General features: G+C 37.4%; 1 protein-coding gene across 4 annotated transcripts in view; it reads left to right on the forward strand.

Annotated features, from left to right (window-relative positions):
- Window positions 1-21,323, forward strand: part of NRXN3 (neurexin 3) — an 891,094-nt gene that overhangs the window by 644,655 nt on the left and 225,116 nt on the right. For all 4 annotated transcript variants that reach the window (XM_042814128.1, XM_042814126.1, XM_042814127.1 and 1 more), the window contains one exon: window positions 10,873-11,054. In XM_042814128.1, the coding sequence (XP_042670062.1) occupies window positions 10,873-11,054 (182 nt within the window). The remainder of the gene's footprint in view (window positions 1-10,872; window positions 11,055-21,323) is intronic.

The raw sequence follows: 21,323 nt of genomic DNA on the forward strand, positions 1-21,323 counted from the left end.
GGTAACTGAGTCCATTCTCCTTGTCTAGGTAGCTGTTTGGCTGGCATATGTTAGTAGTCTACTGTAGCATTGTTTGTGATGTGATGCCTTTTAATGTGATGATAAACTAATTTTAAAGGCATGTCAAGTAATTTATCCTTGTTTTATAGAAGTCCTATACTAGAGTAGAGCGTATCAAGGCACTTAAGATCAACTGCTATAGGCAGGTGCAAAAATGTAATAAAAAAAAAAAAGTAATTAAAACTTTGAGATGACTTTTTTTTTGTGAGGATGCTATGGATATTATCTGTAATATTCATAGAAACTTATTGTTTCTGTGCCTGAAATCACCTAATACTTTCAAAATGAAGCACAGAGAAATTGCTGTTATCGTTACATGTGGCCAGCCCACAGCCCTTTCAATATACAAGTGACCCTTTCAAACCACACAAGTGAGGATATTGCTCCATGAAGCTGAAGGCCGGGAACTCTAGGCATCTGAGATGTGTTTCACAGTCTAAATTTTAACTGCTGAGCTTTTGAAGAAAACGCAGTGGCAGAAAAGCTTTGAGTGGATGAATATCAAAACTGTAAGAGCCCTTGGTATCCTCTGCCAGAGGGAAGAAGTGTTGGCCTTTTGCAGGCAAAAATACACTGCACATTCTATTTGATGATGTGTTCATAATAGCAGTAGGAACATCTTAGCTATCCTGTGCTGCTGGGCTGTGGTGTTGCGTGCCTTTATCAGTCTGCTCCTCCAGATGAGGCCTGGGTACAGCTCTGACACTGAAAACCCATGGCTGTAAGTTACAGTGTGAAAATAGTGTGGTGTGAAAACTGATGCCTTGCAAAGCTGTTTTCTAGTGAAACAATTTTTTTTTTTTTTTTTTATTTCTGCTTAACTTCATATTTTACCCTGAAAAGAAAGGTAGTCAGGCATGGGATATTAGATGTCTCCCTTGAGTGATATTATAATTGTAATGGGAGCAGCAGAGGATACTGGGAAAGAGCTGATACCAAAGACAAAGCAAACTGGTTGAGGAGAATTAAGTCCTAGGTCAAGGTGAATAAGTTACTCAGAACCACAGTGCTTTTTCTCTCCCTAGCTGACTTTCTTCAGGTACAATTGTTCTTGAATGGTCACAATCAGTATATCAAAATAAATGTTTTATAGGTGAAGGTAAAAGGAGCTACTGGCAAGACTGTAAATCCTCTCATGGAACAAATGATAACTCAGCTCAAGAGTCCTTTTGTCCTGGGAGTGCAGGAGGGATATAAATTTTCTGAAAGTATCTGTCAGTTGGAATTGCTCTGCATTCATCATGCCAGCCCTCTGCATCATTCATGAATGTCATAAGAGACTAAAGAATTGGCACTTCATGGTGAGAATGATTAAACAACCATTATGCTTGCCTTTTACTTTGGTAGAATACTTTTTAAAGAGATTGCCTGTATAATGCTCATGTATGTCCACCTCTCCTACTGGTGCCTGTTCTTTCATGGTAGTGAGAAGAGGGGAAAAAAACTTTAAGAGAAGATGTATGTTGTTGATGGAAAGATTTTTGTGTTGTGCTGTTGGCTCTGAATAGTTGTTTTTACATTCCAACTATGCAACCTTGGGGAAAGGTTGAAGACACTATGGGGGAGGTGAGCTTCAAAACATAAATTTCTTCTCTTGCTGGCTTTCCAGTAGTTGTGTTGGGATGTTATATTTGATGTGAAGTTTAAAAAAAAAAAAAAAAAAAAAAGGTTCAGAACCCTTAGCTTAGGTTTCCTCGGGAGTGCAAATCAGTTCAATTTAGTTATAAAGGACTGGTTTGTTTGATATAATAAGCAGCATGAGAGTGGGTTTTCAGAATGGAATTCAATGATTTTGGTAACATGCTTCTGATCTGAACTGAGGTGCTAATGGTCAGCAAGTTAAACCTTGGAAAACCTGCTTCATATTCTTAGCTGTGCTGTTAACTTAAGTGATTTAGCTACTTTCTGTGGCTCTGGGGAATATCCAATAGCTAGTATTTTTGAGTCCAGCCCTTGTCAGCATTCAAGCTTGAAAGATTGGGTTTTGATCTCCTGCTGTGGAGACCATAAATGTAAATTCTATTTATTGATCTATTACCTGTGACAGTGGAAATGCAAACAGATTTGTAAGGATGGTTGAGTATTTACCTATGTTTAAGCAAAACCTTGTGGTCTGCAAGCTAGATTGTTGTCTTTCTTAAAGGCTCATGAGATGAGTAAATGGAAGTGAAAAAACAGTGATTGTGTTTGTACTTCTATTTTCTCCTTATACTTTGTTTTAATACAATAAGACACAGGTTAAGGATCAAAACTAAAGAGATTTTTTTTTAGAGAAGGGCTGGCTTGCCTGTGGTCAGTAGTAGCACTTCAGCTTCCATTCAACATGAGCTGTACCTAGGCCATTTTCTTATCATTCAGATTCTTTAAAGGTACTGTAATAAACTAACATACCTGTTCTCACTTGAGGCCCCAAATGTGCTATGAATCCTACTGTGCTTTTGTCTGCTAACAGCAGTCTCTGAGTTCAGCTCCTCTGGCACACTGCCTTCTAGGCTTCTCCAAGGGCGTTCACTATGTGGGCTCTTTTATTAGGAAATGCCAAGAAATAAGAACTCGCATTCAGATTCCAACTTCTTTTTGGCAGCAGAATGCAACTAAGAAGTACTTCCATCTACCTTTGCTGAATTTAGTCACAGCTGGACCTAATGAAGTCTATCTTCAGATAGTAGGTGACTTTTTGTCCCTGATATTTGCTCCTAGACCAGTCTTGCAAGAATCAGAGTAACTGGACACTGTTTTCTGGGCACTTCTACTCAGCAAATTGTAGTATTGGTAATTTCTTTATTTCTTTTTTTCTCTTTTGGCTTGTTCCTTTTTTTTTTTTTTTTTTTTCTTTTTTTGTCTTCCTCTAAAGCAAATTCTGTATCAGTAATGTGTGTTTTTAGTAGAATATTTTTTCTTTTGCTCCAGTGCACAGAAAAGTCCTGGAGGGATTGCCCTTGTGAACCTTTTCTAGATTGATGTCTGTTATATGTCTGCTTGAAGCTGTGGAGGCTGAATTTGTTGACTCAACCTGGTCTCTGTTGAAAGAGAGGACTTGAGGGCTAGGAGGTGTAACTGTCTACATGGTAAGTCTGACACTGTGGGAGTAAATACAGGGACAGATTACTGTGTCATTCAGTCAGAGAAGTGAACAGCCAGTCTATTTAGAAAGTGCAACTATAAAGAACGAAGGAAGTAATTGTTCATATGATTAACAGGTTGGAAACAAACCATGAAAAGTCTTTATCTCAAACCCTTGCTCTAAGCAGGGTTATCTGTGAGGTCAGGTCAGATTGCTTGGGGTTTTATATTGTCTCATGTTGTGTACTCCATGCATGGTGACTCCTAAATCTCTTTGGATGATCTCTTTGACTGTCTGTCCATCCTTTCCCCTACTGTGTGAAGTCAGAATCTCTTATTTCAAACAGTGTCCGTTGCTTTTTCTTCTCAAGCTGTTCACCAATTAAGAGCTTAGCTTTATCTTCTCATAAGCCTCAATGCAGGTGCTTTGAGATTGCCCTTAAGTCCCTTTGAAGTTGTCTTCTCTGAGCTGAATAAGCTTGATTCTCCTCACAAGATGGGCTTCAGTCTCCTTGACAGCTTTTGTGGACTTCACTGAACTTCAGTTTGTCAATTTCTGTCTTCTATTAGAGCCTCCAAAACTGGATTCATTATATTAGCTGCAGTCACTCAAGCACTGATTAAAGGAAAATAGTTACTTTGTCTACTGGCTGTAGTCAACTTAGTACAGTGCAAGATGCTGTCAGAAGATCTTTGATGGGGCACATGGTATGCATGGTATCTGGTGTACAATTCACTACATAAGTGGCAGAATTATGTAAGCTATTGCTATAAAGGTTTGTAAGCCATTATTTTGAATGCAAAACTTTCAGTACTTTCAGGGGGAGACTGGATAAGTACTTTAGAATGAGGTCCAATTACTGATAAACAAATCCCAGTGGGCTGAATCAATTGCTAAAAGGGCTCAGTCTGGGTGGGTACTTGAAGAACAGAGCAAGCTACTTAGTTTTCTCTGGCTGTCTGCTTAAGATCATAGTTATACTGAAGACATGACAATGAACTAGTTGACACATTTTTAAGTAAATAAAAACATTAAGGTTATTTCCTGGTTGTAATCTGTTATGTTTAAGTTGATATGTCTTTGATCATCTTGGGTCCGTTTCAGTCAGCAGCATTCAATTGCATTCCTTTTGAGATGGCAAACATCCCCACTACAAATTCAGATTGGGGGAAAAGTCAGTATTCCCACTATCTTGAATTTAGGTGAAATTCATAGAGTGTAAGCTATCTTGGACTGCTTAGTAGCTAAAGGAAAACTTCCTTCCTCCCCCCTCTTTTCTTCTCATCTTTTTAATACAGTGTAACTAATAAGAAGCAGCATACTGTCTGATTCAATTGCTGGCTGATGCACACATACTGAGAGGAAAGTGACTCATATTAATTTGCTGTCATTAAAGAAGACAAAGAGGGAAGGCACGATCCAAATTGCTGCTTCCATTTTGTGTTAGTCTTGCAGATTTCTGAACTCCTCCTCCTTTTTCTATGGAAGCATCTCCTTCATATTTTAAAGGTGGAAATAAAATTTGTTTCACATCAATACATGAGAAATAAGATGGGTATAGTATTCAATCTGGGTCTTAGAGGGTTTGTCAAGAGACAGGTGAATATCCTGAGAGGAAAAAGCTTGTCATGTGAACTCTTTTTGTGAACAGAAGCTTGCTTTTTTTGAGACAGGAAGCTTTGCATTTTCTCATGGCTTTGTTTACTTCATAGGCAATTTAAAACTCCTTAATAAATAAAAGTGTATTTTAGCAGTTATTAAATAAGAAATATCAGATCTGTCTTCATTTTTTGCTATGAAGGATTCTGTGACCAAATAGTCAAGTGAACGAGATTATGATGATTAACTCCCTGTAAACTTTTTCAACCCTTCTTATTAAGCAGGTGTTTGCATTAGTAGACCTTTCAAACTTGAGGACTGGGGAAGGCAGGAACTAGGGCAGTGGACTGGTAAGTGCCAGAGAGAGGGCCTTTAGTAGAAGGAGCAGCGAACCTTTGCTTCTGATGAATATGATTTTGTCTAGGTTTCAGTTTCTCCATGTGTGTTATCAAGTCACAGAAAATCAGGCGTCCCTGGGGTATGAAGTGTAAGGCACTAGGAAGGCCCGTGGAGACCAGCACTTCAGGAATGTACCTTTCCTCCCCTTTCCCCAGACTGAAGTGTTCATTTAATTATTTGTTGTCTTTATCTCCTTATGCTTGAATCATTAATTAAAAGTTTGTTAGTTGTCAAAAAACGTTAATGAAATTATACCAGTTGAGATTGTTTTGCCTGTGACAATGTCATTGTGAAGGAAAGTGGGATCCTGGTAAATTTTGTTCTGTTAACTCCAATGATTATTACAACATTTAAATTGGCCTAAATCTTTAAGTATTTTAATGCTAAAAGTACTTTCTGGTTGTAAAAATTAGAACTATATTCTTCATAGTCCATTAAACTCATACTTGCATCCCAATGTGCTGTTGCCACTGTAGTTTGCGGGCTGTAGTATCTGTCAAACATTGCATTTTCCTAGGCACAGTGAGTTAGGAGTGTGTTGGAGTTGTGGCATAGCTCAGAAAATGGACTGCTGACAAAATGGCTTAGTGGATGCAAATAGAGAATGTTTTTATTTAACATCAGGAGGCTTGGAGGATCCAGGTATGTGAGAGAAGTTGTATCTTGCGTAAGCAGTGGAGAACAAGTCTGCCACGTTTATGGGATTAATTCTAGGCAGTATAGAGCTGCTGCAGTTCTTCTGCACTGACTGAAAGGCGCTCTTCCTTAAGATATGTTTTGAAAGTTTAGAATGATTGTTAGAAAAAGTGATTAGTGATTTAAAATTAAAGGTGGTAGTGCTAACTTCTAGTAAATATTTCCTTAGCACAACAGAGGTTTTTCTTGCTATGGATTATAACTGCTGATAATTCTTGTTAGAAATTGTGATGAGTTTTTTTGTCTTAAATTTGGCTGCTCTGAAATTAATGCCTCCTATTTTATTATGTTGGCCCTCGATGTCAGAGGTGGATGCTGGTGGTATGGCAGTAAAGACTAAACTTTCCCGATTGTGTTCCATTACACGCTGTTGCTGTGTGAGAGATGGCAGCAGAGAGGCAATCTGACTGACAAAAGTCATCTGACATGAGAGTATGTGTATGAAGCAAAGGTGTGTCACCGGATTTATCCATGTAGAAAAATTGGTGCACACTGACTGCAAATCTATGGAGACCAAAGAACAAATTTTAGCACAGTGAAACAATAGGTATTGTATTTCAGCAGTGGTGAGTGTAGGGCACCTCTGCTGGTGTAGTTGTTTTGTTTTTGAGTGGGTCATTCAGCCTCTTGTTTATTGCTGGCAAAAGTGCAGTGAATAGCTAAGAGTAGTGACTGTTGAAAACTAATGTTTTGTAGCTGAGAATTTGTTCTACCAAATATTGTTATTGTGTGTTCTACCAAATATTGTTATTGTGATCTTTGTAATAGTATCTGTAAAAAGTTTTCATGGGAATAAGAAGCGTTACTTTCAGAGCAACCTACTTAGTTCTTGTTTTCTCTGACCTCCAAATTTTGTGTGCAAAATTGCAGCACAGTAGCTGAGCATATTCTTCACCTAATACAGGAAATGTGGCCTAGGGCACTGTGAGAAATGGTATTTCTCATAACTGAATAGGGAAATAACTCTTTGCACAATTTTGTTAATGAAGTATAAGCAATTCAGTGGAAACAGGGAAAAAATAAATACTATAGAGTTAATCGGCCTCTCAGAATTCCGTGTTTCCAGGGTGTAGTTGGAGTTTTGGAGTTGGTTATGAAATGAGGCATATAACTAAGCCTTGAACAATGAGGAAAAACTAAATATAAAGTAGATGCTCATTAACACTCTATTATCAATTGTCAGTCTTGAATAGAGAATACCTTTGGGGGAAGGAAATGCATGCCCTTGTGCAATAAAGGAGTATGTAATGAAGCTGAGGTACAGCAAGAGGATCTCAAGCTGAACAGACCATAATTTCATCAGTTGTTTTAACTCTCCTTTTACTTAATTAGTCTGCAGTTGTATACTGCACAACAAAGAAAGTATAATTACTGAAGTTTGGAAGGAATTTCTGGAGGTAAACTAGTCCAACCTGCTCATCTGCTCTAACTTAAACAAGGCCAATCAAGAATTGTGTGGTCTTGTCATGCTGTAATAGAGTTGAAATCTCCCCTTCTGAAGTCTAGAGCTGTTATTCTACTTTTTGTCTTGTTCAGTTATCTTGTTTCAAACTCCATAAAGTCAGCTGTTACAGTCAAATAGAAGCATTCAAGTAAAATCTTTGGGTTTTTTAAATATTTTTTCCTAATTGATAGCTCTGTAGTAGTAACTCTGATCATCCTTCCTTCCCAGTTTTTGCTTAATGTCTGTACTTCATGTTTAGCCTACACTCACTGTTCTGTTCATATTCCTGGGGAAAATGTTTTTGGTGTAATGTTAACATGCTATCAGCTTCCAAACAAGGCAATGCACATCCTGACTAGCCTCAGAGAAGGGAAGGGGATATTGATGTAACCAACAAATAGTTGTGCATTCATAGATATATACACATAGATAAGTTAATTAGGCCAGCTATTATTATGCAAGTAGCTTTGATATGGACAATATCAATTATTTCCACCCCCCCGCTCCCCTTCCAGTACCTGACAGTGGCCTACAGGAAAGCTGGGGAGCTTATATAACGGAGCTATAAGGGCATGTAGTGACAAGATGAGGGGAAATGGCTTTAAACTGGAAGAGTGTAGATTTAGACTAGATATCAGGAAGGTATCTTTACTGTGAGGGTGGTGAAACACTGGAACAGGTGGTCCAGTGAGGTTGTAATGCCCTCCTCCTGGAAGCATTCAAGGCCAGGGTGGGGTCTTAAGCAACTTGGTGTAGAGGGAGGTGTCTCTGCCTATAGCAGGGGGGTTAGAACTAGATGATCTCAAGTCCCTTCCAATCCACACTATTCTCTGAATAAGGAAACAACTGCAAGCCATCAGCTTTCTGTTATCAGGTTAACTTAGCTAGCGATCTTTTGGTTGTTGTCTGATTGTACTGAATATCATCAAGATAAGCCTAGAAATGAAACCTTTCTCTTTAAGGGGAAAAAAGAGCTCTCTTAGTTAAGTCCCGTGACAGGCCTATGAAGACATAATTGGTTATAATTGGCATTCACAGGAGCTCTGACATGCTCTACCTGCATCGAAATGGCTCTTAGAGAGGCAACAAAATCATCTGTCTTTCTATAAATACTGCAGAAGTTTCTCTTTGCATATAAACCTGCTTGGAATTCAAGTGAGAATAGTTTGGAAAGCAAATCTTAATCCATGAGTTCATTAACAATAAATAAACTCATCTTGCTTTACTTAGCGAACTGCTGTGCCTTGTTTTGGTCTATAATGCAGCACACAACTTTAAGAACAAGCTAATGAATTGAAGGAGGATATTTGTTACGTAGTTTATGGTGGGCAGTTGATTTCCCAGACCATGGCAGAAGCTATAGATAATTACCAGTCATTGCCAACTAATTTGATGAGTTAACGTATACAGTTGTGGGATGGGTTTTAAAACAAACTTAAGAAAGTATTTTATATGTATTTTGCATGTGATATGTTCCCCATCTTGAGTCTAAAGCTGAATCAACAGAGTTCAGTCTGTAGAATTAATCTTTTTGAAAATGAAATTGTGTTCAAAGTTCCGTTATGCTATTGTGTTCTTCTAACTCAGAAGAGGGAAATTTCTTGCTTCACTATGACTTTAGACACATTTGAGTTTACCGATGGTATGTTTTGGTAGGTATGCGTATGATGGGAATGTGGATACATTTTCACTGTCATTGAGTCAGCTATTTATAAATTTTCCTTCTATGTGCTTGAGTTTTTGCTCCCCTGGTAATGTGTGTTGAGATTTCTAGAAGAAGCTTCTTAAATGAGGGCAAAGTGTCAATTATTTCCACTAATATGTAATATTCAGCTTTAGAGGCACTGTAGCTTTATGGGTAAGTGCAGAGATAAAGTGTAGAGTGTACAATACAGTTTCTGCATCTAACTACGCTTGTTCTCTTCAGGGTTACTTGATGCACGTTGCTGGTTTGTACACTTGGGGGGATTAAGAATAGCATTAGTTGTGGTTTCTCTCTGACCAAAAATTGTACCCAGTTTTCCTGTACTTCCTGCAGTTCTCATACTTGATGCTGAAATGAGAGCTGAGTGGTTTGGGTTTCTATTTTGTAGCTTCTGATCTGTTGTTACAGTAGTTACAAACTCAGGTGCAGTTGGTAGCTGGGACATTGAGACACATTTCTGACCCACCTGAAATTTTGGATGTAGGATGGCAATTTTGGTTGTGTTTTCAAAGAGGCTCAGAGGCTGGGTCATAAAAATCCTGCTCGTAACTTGCAGTGTTGAGTACAACTGAGAAAGTGGTTTCTGAATACTTCTGCTTCTCAGCTTCTTTATCTGCAGTGGAAATTCCTCACTTGTATGTCTTACTGTGCTGAGATTGCTCATTGTCAATGTGGAGGACAGTGTCCAGCTTTGTGGAGGTTTTCTGTTGTCTGAAAAACAAACCAGGAAAAAAAAAAACTTTAACAAATACAAAACAAAACACAAGGTGAAGGAACAAATTTCCAGGCGAACTGTAAAGAGAAATGGTGCTAGAAACACCTGTCGTAGATATCCAAAAGTCTTTTAAATATTTTTGGAAAAACTCCTCAGCTATGAATAGTCTTCAACTGAAAACAAGACAGATTCCACGAGGCCAAATATTCCCTTCAGATCCCCAAATGAAACTAAATCCCATGTTTCTGAAACAATTTCTGATTGGGATTTTTTTCTGTGGTGTTTTCTCCCTCACCCTTCACAAGTGTTGTGTTATCGAGCACTGTCTGCGATGATATTAAGCACTAATGGAATCAATAATTCTTGATAAGCTCTTCACTTTATCTCAGACTGCTTGCCTTTATTTAGGAACTGAAATGCCTTTCATTAAGAACCTGAAAATACACTTCAGCAGGTTTCATACAGTAAAAATGCCTGGAGTGATTTATACCAAAAGCAGATGGTTGCTTATTTGTTTGTGATTCTTCCACTGTTACGCATGTAGGAGCATTAGGATATTCTGAATAACATACATGCATGTTTGCAAATATTTTCAGTAAGTAATCCATCTTTTGTCCATGTTCATGTGAGAGACACACCTTCCACAAGGAAGAAATTGAGTTTTTGTCACAGAGTCTAACAGTTCAAGCCTAATGGTGAAGGAACAGATATATTTGTCTGATTTTTAAAAAGCTTCAACTTAATACCTTCTTGTATTAGAAAAAGTCTAGTCTAGCATTCCAGAGTTATGGCTCCTTGAAGGGAAACTTGTGACTTTATAGAAGGAAGAATGCATGTAGTAAGCAGGAGAGGGTAGTCTAAGTAACCATTTTGTGCACCTTAAGGTGCATGTTATGAATATCAGAGAGCTCACAATGTCATTTGTCGCAAATGAGGATTTAGTGTACATTGTCTCAGTTATTAACGTCCAGAGTGTGGAAATATGTTTTCATCATCTACTTAATTTTCCTGATTCCTTCTATGTGCTGTCAGTAGCATGGTCAGTGGAATATCTTGATTTTTACCAAGTTAACTAATGAAAGCATATGTTTGTGTATATTCCTTCTAGAAGCCATAGAATTATTTTCAGAGTATACAAATAAATGATGTGTGTAATTAATGCTTTTGTCTCTGAATTTTCTGTTTTCTAGCTGGTGCCACGTATATATTTGGGAAGAGTGGAGGCCTCATCTTGTACACCTGGCCAGCTAATGACAGACCAAGCACAAGGACTGACCGTCTTGCTGTGGGCTTCAGCACAACAGTGAAGGATGGCATTCTTGTACGGATTGACAGTGCCCCTGGACTCGGTGATTTTCTGCAACTGCATATAGTGAGTATAGCTAAACCAACATCTATGTCAAACCTGAATATCTATCTATATGTTTAAAGAAAACTATCATGATGAAATAAGGTATGTAATTCTCAGTTCTTTTTGTATCTTCAGTACTCACCAAATTAACCTGCCTTAGCTAGTCTTCAGGGTTTGTGAAAATTGTCGAATGGGATGAACAGGGAGGTAAATCTTGGTGCTGGAAGAATGGGGAATGAGGGGAAGGCCTTATAGCATTCAGTAGCAATAGAATGTATTCAAGAACTGTAGAAACAATGTAAATATAATTTCACTAATATTTCTGAAATTTTGGTGGATTATTGCTATTCTCAGAAAGGAAAGAATGAAATGGAATAAGAATTTTTTCTCACTGAGGAAGTTAAGTAGAACTGACCACGTTCTTATCTGGTGTGGAGAGAGTCAATACAATTGACGTTTGCTATTGCAGGGTAGTTCCAAATAGCATGGCCTTGCAGGAATTATTTTTCTGTTGAATGCAAATATTAATGAAGAACATCTTCAGTGAAAATGGCTTTAGTGAAAGTTTGCATTTCTATGAGAAAATGAGACTAAAACTAGAAACCTTTTCAGCCTGTTTCTGTGTTTTTCCTTATAAGGTGGGGAGAGGGTTGGGGGCAAAACAATATTGGGTTTATTTTCCATTCTAAATAAGTAGTTAAGAAATTCACTAGAGATAAATGCTAGTCATGTTGCTTGATGGTCATGTTTTCCATGTTGTATGCATTAATTCATGTTGGAAGAAGAATGTGACATTTGCAGGGTTCAAATGATCTGGGGAGCTGCTGATATTTCATTGGAGATTAGAGAAGGTGTAAATAATCGTGAAGAATATCCCAGTACAATACACAGACCTAATGTGAATGATTGAAAGTCTTAATCTGGTACAGAGGAACTTAAAATGTTCAAAATCTTGTGGAAATGTAAGGAATATTGCAGAATGTTCCTGAAGTAAAATATAAGGCTTGCGCTCATTTCCAGCATTTCCTGTGGCTTTAGTTAGAATTTTGTTATAAGGCTCAGACGTTTAAAATGATTGGAGTATGACTGGGAACCATTACACTGTCACCAGTTTTGGATCTCTTTTTGTGTTCTTTCTGAATGTTTCGTGTTTTGTATTGGAATGAAAATAAAATCAAATCCTGGCATTTTCTCCTTTTTTCCCCAAAGAAATGCTTTTCTTCTTTCAAAACAAAAGCCAAACAAAACCAAAACCCACACTAAACAGCATTAAGTGGGTTGAAATTCTGTAGCTTCTCAAGCAAACGAGGTTGGACGTGAATGAAGAAGAAATTGTATTCTTCAGCTATTGTAACGTATAAGACTTCTGTATTGTCTGTTAACTGGAAAACAATATGCAAGGCATGTGAGCAGAGGTAGAAAGATGCAAGGTGGCTAGATCTTAGGAGGAAAAAAGGATCTTATTGCTGTTGGCTGCCTTCTGGGATGTTACAGAGAAAATGGAAGTCAGACTCGTCTTAAGGTGGTGCTCAATAGAAGGAAGAGGGAAAATGCACAGAAGTACCAACAGGGAATTTGAATCTTTTATTGAGAACTTTTAACAATGAGAGTATGTACATAATGAGTTTTTTTCAGCATCAGTGACAAAGGTGCACAGTTTTTTTTCCTCTGTAATTTGGTCTTTAGTATTTCCTCTTTCCTTAGAGATGAGTCCAACAGAAATTTTTTTTGAATGATCATCTTTTTGGCATTATCTGAGATCTAGAGACATTAGATACCTAAGCTATGAACTGTGGTTGGTATTAGTGCTAAAAGTTCTCTTGGCCACTTCAAGTACAGTTTGGCCAATTTTATGTGTAAAAATACTCACTGGCAGCAAATACAGCAGTTCAGCTTTCTCTTGTGCTTTCTTAGACGTGGTGAATTAGGAGGTTTTGCCAGTTATTTGTGAATAGCAAAGGTATGTTGCTGTGTTTTTCTGTGTGGTATTCACCCTTATCATGTCTATTGTTGATAATACCGATGTTCAAATAGAAAATGTGGTCTGAGCCTCATGTCACTATATATACAGTAGATAAATTTGAACTTTAAAAATTGCTATTGGCTTCTTGAATATCTTTAAGACTTTGTTATTTCTAGTTTATGTATAATTCAAGCATTTTATGTAAATTACTGAAAGCCACAGAACTGAGTTAACATCAAATTATTTTGGAAAAGGTTGAATACTGAAAGGTGCATCTTGACAACTAAAATGTGAGACTGTGTATGACGTTTTACTTTGCAAGACATATGCAAGCTTTCTGTGAGATCAGTCTTCCTGACTAACTGAAAATTACCACATGCTGTGTGCTGTTATGTTCAAAGATGCTGTCCATCTTCTGTTTCTCAAGCCTTGTCCTTCCATTAGGCAGTCTTCCAGTGTGAAAATGTCATGGTTCTATGTTTTTTGTTTGGATAAGACAGTTCAAATGATGATTAAAAATACAGGAGAAATATATTTGTATATCAGGAAAAAGTTATGAAACTACATTAAACACAGGAGAAAGAATTAGAATTAAAATACGTATTAAATCAGGGAAAACCGATGTTAACTCATTTTATGCATTTTTAACAAACTAACAAATTGGCTTTTGGGGAGGAATTCTTCTTCTATTTATTTTAACTGATGGATGTTTTTGAATGAGTACTGGAGAGGCTTCTTTTTCTGGGGTCTTTCTGGTATGCCAGTCAGACCTTTATTTATAAAAACTATTTTTTAAGGATAGTATTTACTGAACTCTGGCCTTCTCATTCTTCCTTAGCTGCTCTGTTGTTTATTATAGTTAACAAATTTCTTAGTGATCATTTTGTACTGTGCATTACTACACTAAAACAATCCAGTCATAGTATGGGTTGTATTGTATACAAATCTGGTACAATTTTAAAGGTTGTTAAAGGAACTTGTATAATTCTAGAGAGACTTCTTAATAGTTTCCATGATTTTTTTTTAACACTGTGTATGTTTTGGAGCATTCATTATAATCTTTCCAAGAGACAAAAAGGCAAAGAAGGTATCTTTAACAAAGACTTGGATATTGTTTAATTTATGATCTGTTTGGATTCATTTTAAAAATTACTACTCCTTCAGACATTGTGGAAATTCATTAACTAAACTGTCTCTTAAATGACAAAAAATTACAACCTCTGAAACTACTTTCTCTCCTGATTTACAATGTAGAATAAGCCAGCAGCAATGGGAAAATAGATGGCATGCATTTCAGATCGATGTTGTATATGAAGCATGAGGCGTTAGTGTGAATAGCTCTAACTGGATCATATAGTCCAACTCCCCTGCAATGAACAGGAACATTCACAGCTAGATCTGGTTGCCCAGAAGCTGGTCCAGAGTGACTTTAACTTGTCTACAGGAATGGGGCATCCACCACATCTGCTGGCAACCTGTTCCAGTGCCTCACCACCCTCACTGTAAAATAATTTTTTTTTTTTTTTTTTTTTTTTTTTTTTTTTTTAAATGTCCAACCTAACTCTACCCTCTTTAAGCTTGAAACCCTTTCCCCTTGTCCTATTATAATAGATCCTTTAAAGAATCTGTTCTCTTCTTTCCTGTAGTTCCCCTTCAGGTATTAAAGGGTGACTATCAGGTCACCTTGGAGCCTTGTCTTCTCCAGGCTGAACAGCTCTTTCAACCTATCCTTATAGGAGAGATTCCATCCCTTGGATCATTTTTGAGGCTTTTCTCTGGATGCAGTTGCACAGATCAGTGTGTTTTCCTCTACTGAGGACTCCACATCTAGGTGCTGTACTCCAGGTGAGGCATCTGCCAGGCAGAGAGACAGGATCACCTCCCTCAGCCTGCTGTACGTGTTTCTTCTGATGCAGCCCAGGCTTGGCTTTCTGGCTGTAAGGGCACGTTGCTGCCTCACGTCCAGCTTCTCATCAGTATCCTTTTTTTGGTACGCCTGACTTCAATCCTTTCATCTCCCACCTTGTATTGGTGGTGAGGATTGCCTTGACCCAGGTACTAGACTTTGCACTTCAGTTTGCTGAATCTCATGAGCTTCACCTGGGCTAACTGTTCAAACCTGTCTAGGTCCTTCTGGATGGTATCCTGTCTCTTGGGTGTGTTGACAGCACCCTGCAGCTTGGTGTCATCAGTAAACTTGCTGAAGATGTAGCTGACCAAGCTGTCAGTGTCAGTGAAGATTTTAAAGAATATTGGTCCCAGCACTGACCCCTGTGGGACACCACTTCTCATTGGTCTCCATCCAGATATTGAGCCATTGACCACCACCCTCTGGGCTTGATCCTGCAGCCAGTTCTTTGTCCATTGGACAGCCCAGTCATCAAATCCATATCTTTCCAATTTTGAGAGTAGGCTGTTGTGGGGTACTGTGTCAAAGGCCTTATGAAGTCCAGATAGATGAGATCAGTGGCTTTTGCCTTGTCCACTGGTGCAGTTACACCATCATAAAAGACCACTAGGTTGGTCAAACAGGATTAGCCCTCAGTGAAACCATGCTGGTTCTCCCATATCACTTCTCTATCTTCTACATGCCTTAGCATAGCTTCCAGGAGGACCTGCTCTGTGATCTTTCCTGGCCCTGAGGTGAGACTGACAAGTTGGTAGTTTCTGAGGGCATTCTTTTTACCCTTCTTAAAAATGGCTGTGATGTTGCCTTTTTTTTCCAGTCACCAGGGGCTTCACCTCATTGCCACGACTTTTTAAATATCATTGTGAGTGGATTGGTGACTACATCAGCTAATTCCGCCAGGATGTATCTTACTGGTATTCTAGACTTTCGGATGTTCAGGCTCTGCAGGTGGTCACAAATCTGATCTTCCCTCGCAGCAGGAGGAACACTTCCTCTCCAGTCTGCTCCTATCTAACCAAATAATGTCTCCATATCTTAATTATGAGTTATTATTTACAAGTTCAGAACAGAGCTTTTACTCTTGCTTTTCCACGCTTTAAACCTGTATAAAATAAGTCTTTGAGTTTGATATGCTTCTTTGAGTGTACCGAAAGCAGTTGAGCATCAATATACGAGGGTTATCTTCATTTCTGAAGTTTAGTGCTTATGTGGCATTTCATTCAAGAACCAGCAATGATCTGCTTACTTTTCTCTTGTCTGTTTAAACAAATTAGGAGCCTTTAAAGGTGGATGTAGAATAAAACATGTTACACTGAATTTATACGCTGAAGCATGCCAACAGATCACCAAAAAATAAGGTGGATCAGGGGCTTCTTCAGTGAAGCAAGGAATTGTTTATTAACTAGCTAGGTACAGGAGACATCTTGTGTAATGTATGCTTGTATAGTTAATAAAGAGAAGCAACTTGTGTATGAGAATGGCTGGACTCTTACTGATTAAGGATGGAAATTAGGATGAGTTTTCAAGCAAAATGTTACATTGTCTGAATCCTTAGAAAGTCTAAGAGAACAGACTGTCTGAAGACATTTTCCACCAAGACAAAAGCCAACTGAGGGTATACTCTGCAGGTCTCCTATAATTATTCACATATAAAATCTATCTGAATGCAGCTTTCTATTATGGATGAGTTCTCTGGCACAGACTTTTAAATGCACCGTCTTTAATAGGTGCAACCTGGGGATTAACATATGCACGAAGACTTGAAAGCTTGAGTGCTAACCTTCCAGGCAAGAAGGCAAATAAGCTGAATGAAGGAATCAGAACTGTTCTGGTTTAATTTTGGGATATGAAGATATAGCAGGGTTTTTCTTTCATTTCTTTTTTTTTTTTTTTTTTTTTTTTAAATAAGTATTCGCAGCTGTAGTTCATTAAGTTATCTCTGTGTACTAGGTAGCATTCTGGCACTGTAATGTTTGGTGTGGGAGTATTGTCTCTTAACAACACTGGGTAACTTAATGCTGTAACATAGCATTGTATTGCAAACATATTCTAAGCATTACACTGTGCGTCACAAAAGTCTACTTCCCTTCTATAATTATTGATAAATATAAATGTTATGTCGTATCTTCTTTTTTGCTTAGGATGGCAGTCATTTTCAGATGAGACTAGCATCTTAATCGTGCTAAATTTTTTTGTTGATCTATCTTTGTGTAACAAGGTATGGTGTATTATGTAAAGATGAATTTCTTGGTATTCCACACAAATTAGTTGGTTTTTTTCATGACTATTTTGATGTTTTATGACCATGACAGAGTAACGACATGAAGTACCTTTTGTCATTATTAGACAGTGTCCTGGGAGATCAGTTACTGAACAGAATAGCTGGAAAAAATGAACATTGCAAAGACCTACTTGGAATCCATTCTGGCCAGGGTCAGCCTGCTTTATGCTTTATGTAATCTTTAACTAGAAGAAGGTCTCTGTTCCTGACTAAGTACTTGAAAAATATTTAAGTGTACAAAGATGCACGTATACCCAATTCATCCACATTAAAAAAAATAGAGCTAAGGTAGCATCTACTTATGTTGGGTTTGTAGAATGAAGAACACGGCAAACACAAACTTCTGCATTGTTGTTTTGCATGTGAAAAGCTGTATCTGAGTGAGCCTCAAATTTGAAGTATGCACATCAGAAACTGTATCTGTCCTGGTTTTATCAGTATTCCATATCATTCCTTACCGCAATCAAGTCATTTTTCCTATTCCATTTCCTTTTTCCTGTGGGGAGGGAGGGATGTCACGCAAGTAACTCTTCAAACTGCAACAATCTGAGTGAGCCTCAAATTTGAGATATGCATTGTTGTCTGCTTTGACAGCTGGCAGAAAATAGCTAAGGTTTTTGATTTATTTATTTTTGATGAAACTGTTCTACTTAAACATTCAGGAATTCTGACCAAAAATGCCTTCAAGTTTTGTGCTGTTCTTCTCTAAACTCATAGGATCCACGAAGTCTTTTGTGTTTGTGCATGCTGTATTTACTTTTCACTAGAGCACATGCAAATAAATAAAACTAATTTGAAGGAAAGAGAATTGACTTAAAATTTCCAAAGCAGCTTTAAAACATGTTATTGTTACTTCTACTTTTATTTTGAAAAGTGAATTAAAAAATCACTTTTCATGTATTTGGACAAGTTCATATTATGCATGGAAACTGTCTATGTATTATCTACTAGCTCTTGGGGAAGAGACTGTGGTAGCTGACAAAGAGTTGAGAGTAAACCTTTGAAGGTTAAGGAGCTTTTCACCCTAGTATGCTGTTTATGGCTGGCACAGCTTGTTGCTGTACCTTATCAAGTGCTTGTGACGTCCTTTTGAGGTTCGGTCCCTGTTTTGTTGCCAGTGGCTGCACCATGTGTATGAATGAATGTATGTAGTTGAATGCAGTAGTGCAGGAAATAGCACACTGATATCCTGTGGATAAAGATGATAGATTTTAGATCCCTTGTTCCGCTCAAGCAGCATGGGAGCTCAGTGCTTTGATATAAAGGGACTCATTAACTCTTCACTCAGAAACAGTTTATGCATAGATCCTCGTGCTTTCACTGTTATTGAAGGTTGTGAAACTAATTGGAGTTATCGTAGAAAGAGCTGGAAGAGCAATATTAGCAAAAATGATAAAATTGCAGATTGGGCCACAAGTTCACCTTATTAGAGTCACAAACCTGAAAAGAATATTGGGGCTTCAGCTCTGCAGGCTGATTTGAGTTTAGTTTGACAATAGAGAATGGAAAACTAAGAACTGGAAGGGAGATTTACTGGAAAGTTGCATTGATAATTTTGTAAAATGTGGATTAAATATATGATGATCTAATTTTTTTCCATAAGAAGAGAGGTTTGCTGCTTTATCTTATTTTGTTTGATCAAGGAAGCTGGCTTCTATTCCTAAGATAATGGTTTGGTGTAATGGACAACAGCTTCTTCTTGCCTCAGTATGAACCTGCAAGTGAACAAGAAAAAAAAAAAAGAGTCTGTGAGGTAGCTGATGTGAGAGATTATTCTGTAAGTATGCAGCTTCTGTTAAAATACATCATGAAGCTTTGAAACCTGTTTAATTTGTGACAGTACCTTAAGTTTTGTTCTGGTTGTTTGAATCACTGAGTTGTTAAATGATCAATTCTCAATCTTCTAAAGTAGCTATCCATAGACTTTGTATGACATTACATAATGTTAAATGTTAGGTTATCACTTGTTCTTTATATAAAATGCAAAATAACAAATACAGTATTTTGTTTAATGGTTATTTTAGTTTAGCCTATGTTTATAATGTTGATGGAATACTTCATCTAGGGCTTTATAATATATAATAATTTCAGTGCAACTTGAACTGAATTGTCTTTACTGTTTTTGCAGTACTTAATATTTGAGAGCTTTTTAAGATTTGAAGATTTTCTCTTTTTGTAAAGCAGTTTGTCAGAGAGTGAGTAAACCACAAAATATTGGGTCTTTTTTTCATGCTGAGAAAGTTTATATATTTCTTACTGTGGTTCTTTTTGTTGTTGTGCATGTTGTCTTATTGTCTTTCCTTAAGAATTAAATACAAGTAGTGAAATGGTGTACTTTTATTTTAAGCTGAGTCAAATAAGAAGAAACCCATACAGGATCCAGTGCATTTCTTTTCTTGAAATATCAAACATTTGAAGAAAACGTCTCAGATTTTTATTGTTCATTGTGAAGGAAGCAGAAGTCGTTGATATTTGAAGACTGTATACTAACAACCAGTAGTCTTAATTCTTTACGTGAAGCACTGAACCTACAGAGTGGTTCAGAGAAAAACATCTTCCGTATGCATGGATAAATTGCACTAATAGATTCTAAATTAAATCTGCTTGTAATTAAAGCCTTTATCACCTTCTCTATGGCTGCAGCAAAAAAAAAAAAAAAAAAAAAAAATTCTTGATCTTGGTGTTAATGGATAGCAGCAGGGTACGGTAATAATTCACTGTGTGTTCAAACATGCTGAGTACTACTCAAAAGCAATTAAACAAGGGCAATCATCAGTTCAATTTACCCCTTACTTGGTATCTGATGTAACCTTCTCATCAAAGGTTAACAACTGCTCAGTACTACATCTGTTACAGTGAAATGAATTGTTCCTCTATTAAGTCTCTAGGAAGAACGTCTTAAAAGAAAACATAGTATTGAATCTTTCTAATAAAATGTAAACTTATCTAATTCAAACAATGTGTAACATGTTTGCACTACAACTTTAATTTCCAAGGATTTCAAAATACAGCTTAGAGAAAAAGATAAATTAATCAATGGCATGCATCTAGTTACAGGATAAAAATAAACTCTTCTACAGAGTGTGAAAAACTAGTCCACAGTTCTACATGAGAAATGAATGAAGAATGCTACCTTTTCCTTTTTAAAAAGGCACTGCAGGGAGAATTTAAAGGAGAGTGCACAGAACTAGTTTTGCTAGAACTGCAGCATCCAACTTATTACATGCTTGCTTATTCATGAAGAGGCACAGTTCTTATTCAAAACCACTGCCTTCACAGTTGTTACAATGATTGAAATGCACATGCATTTTGTTTTAAAACATCTAAACAATCACAATACATCAAAGTATTTCTTTGAAAGGTGCATGTGAACATCTTTATAAAATGAGAAAACTAGGGAATTGAGATTAGATGATGTAACTGAAGATATAACGTTGGAATTGGAGATGATTATCTCTGAATGGTCCTCTTTCCTTAAAACAGTAAGACCTCTTTCCTTGTACCTCTTTTGAACCACTCTCGGGGACAATGCTAACTGCTGGGGAAGTGTAGTACCTTTGGAAAACTGCTGTTGCCCATAATATCTGAGGGTCAATTTTATAGCATCAGGTGGTGGTGTTTTTGTTTGGTTTTTCCTTTTCATTCAAATGCACTGGGTCCTGAACTTGTTTAGCTTGTGTGTTGCTGAGATCATAGGCTGAAATGGTATTATTTGTGCTAATAAGACTCTCCCATTTGTTAACCTTTCAGTACATAAAGCGTGATTGAACTGAAAGCTTCCTGCTGGTTTGAGAGGCTTTTATGCCTCCTGTGCAAAAGAATTGGTATGGGGAAGACTGCAAGCACAGTCCCAAACAAAGCTGAAGTAAAACTTTAGTGTGAAAGCTCTTAACTATGTTTGTCATTTTTTTTTTCTCTTCTACATTTAAATTTCAGATGCTTTAAGCAATTTGCGAACTACTGACTAGTGCGATTTGGGCCAGCATAACGCATCAGCTGAGAGTATTTTTGCCTGTACTGATGACTATGTACACTACTAACTTGGAATATCTAAACTTACTTTCAGTACATGCTGTCCCTGTTTTAGCTTATTCTTTCTTCTTGTCAATTACTGATGTCAGGAGTGGAGTCTATGAA

Source organism: Centrocercus urophasianus, unplaced genomic scaffold, assembly GCF_019232065.1.
Source record: "Centrocercus urophasianus isolate 14NV4802_14NV808 unplaced genomic scaffold, USGS_Curo_1.0 seq_14, whole genome shotgun sequence".
In the NCBI taxonomy this organism is placed as follows: Eukaryota; Metazoa; Chordata; class Aves; order Galliformes; family Phasianidae; genus Centrocercus; species Centrocercus urophasianus.